Here is a 1,910-nt window from a genome sequence, read left to right as displayed (position 1 = left end):
GTGAAAGTAAATTGAAAAAACCTTCTTTTTACCGTTTAGTTTATCATTTGGTAAAGACCAGAACAGAAAGCCCATCAGTTGTTGTACTATAACATGTACTCTACTTTCATGTGAGGTATAATCCTAAGAATGATGACAGTCAATATGTTAATGGCCACTTTGTATCATCTTTACATTGTCAAGAGCCTCTTGAAGTTTGACATGTGCCCTACAATCGATGTTGAAGGTGAGAGTACATTTCTGAGTCTTGGAGGATTGCAAAAGACCCTTTTTTAATCTCTGTCCACCAGGGGGTGGAGTTTCCTAACACAAATTCATCAACTGTATGAGTGATAAGCTTTGCAGGTTCAACTTTTGATGTCATTTCATCATTTCTTTGTGTGAAGAGTCAAGAACAATAGCTGGGCATCCCTGAAGATGAATGCTTCTCCAGCTTTAGTGACTGTGATGCTGCTCGTGCTTGGTAAGTTAAGTGACTTAAGATTTGCAATCTTTCCCTTATGATATCAGAAAAATACTTAATCATCTATGAGGTTTGTTGTTAATATAACACAAATATCCTGTTCTTCCTCCAGGGAGGATCCATGGAAACTCAGTGATCCAGAAACAAGGTCAAGTGACCCTCTCAGAAGACAGTGTTCTCTTTATAAACTGCACTTATTCATCCACAGGGTACCCAACTCTTTTTTGGTATGTTCAGTATTCTGAAGAAAGCCCTGAGCTCCTTTTGAAAGTTACAACAGCTGGCGAGAAGGGAAGCAGCAGAGGGTTTGAAGCCACGTATGATAAAAGAACCACCTCCTTCCACTTGCAGAAAGCCTCGGTGCAGGAGTCAGACTCGGCTGTGTACTACTGTGCTCTGAGAGACACAGTGGCAAACACTGCAGGGGGAGCTGAGCACAAACCCTGAGAAACAAAAGAAGCCTGATGTCTGATCATCTGCTTTTTAGATCATCCTGTTTTCCACACAGTATGGGTTGTGTGCCGCAACCTTTCTCTGGTTGATGAATGTTGTACACATGGTCAGAGCAGAACAAGAGGGAGATGATATCACAGCTGGATTTTCATCAAGGATATCAATGGTTCCTCATGGAGGGTCACATTGATTTCCCAGGAAAGCTATGGATACTGTGAGGTGGTCAGTTGTCTTCATCTCCACATATAGGTCATTTTCTTCATATTATTGAATGTCACCTCTAGTCCAAGTTATTCACACAGGGCAACAAATGCTGGGAAAGATGTCATCTAGATAATGTCTATCTAATACTTTGGAAGAACAGGTTATCAGAGGGTTACAGCCTTTCCATACTTTAAGATTTGTAATAAGGATACATAGGTAGAAAAGACAGGAGAAAGGAAGTCCGTGCAGGTAGGAGATTTTCAGATTTTCAATGTCCATCCTCTCCTCTAAATCCACCCCCCAGTCTCATCCTCACCCCTGTAGTAGAGTGTCTGCTGTGGTCTTCATCCCTCTTTTTCCCCATTTCCAGAGCACTAGATTGATCCTGGTGGCACTCCAGGATCAGATTTCTTTCCTACCATGGAACATACACCTCTTTTTAGCCCACCTCTATACCTAAGTGTCATTTGCCTACGTGTCAGTACCCAATTGGAAAGAAACACATTCTGTCTGGAATCCAGTGTCCACACATGGCAGGATCTTGGAAGCATTCCCTGGCAGGCAACCTATAGCCACCACACTGTTCTCAGAACCAAAGAGAACAATAGAAACCAAGGAAGAGAGCACACATCTGACAAAGGCAAGAACACACACCAGCACAGAGAATTAAAATAATCTCAAACCCAGATGCCTAGATTCCAGCATGAAACAATAACATCCAAGATGACATGTCTTCATTAAAGCCCAGAAACCCTACTCCAGTAGCCCCAAGAAACACAATATGGCCGAT

The 1,910-nt window shown here is 42.2% G+C and overlaps 1 gene segment (V, D, J or C); it reads left to right on the top strand.

Moving 5' to 3' along the window:
- The first annotated feature begins 414 nt into the window (after positions 1-414).
- On the top strand, positions 415-910 carry LOC132656277 (T cell receptor alpha variable 9-2-like). The segment is given in 2 exon segments: positions 415-463; positions 576-910. Coding segments are annotated over 2 exon segments (381 nt in total).
- The last annotated feature ends 1,000 nt before the right edge of the window (positions 911-1,910 follow it).

This window comes from Meriones unguiculatus, chromosome 9 (genome assembly GCF_030254825.1).
Source record: "Meriones unguiculatus strain TT.TT164.6M chromosome 9, Bangor_MerUng_6.1, whole genome shotgun sequence".
Lineage (NCBI taxonomy): Eukaryota > Metazoa > Chordata > Mammalia > Rodentia > Muridae > Meriones > Meriones unguiculatus.
Note: the sequence above shows the minus strand (reverse complement) of the source record. Positions and strands in the feature narration are given on the sequence as shown.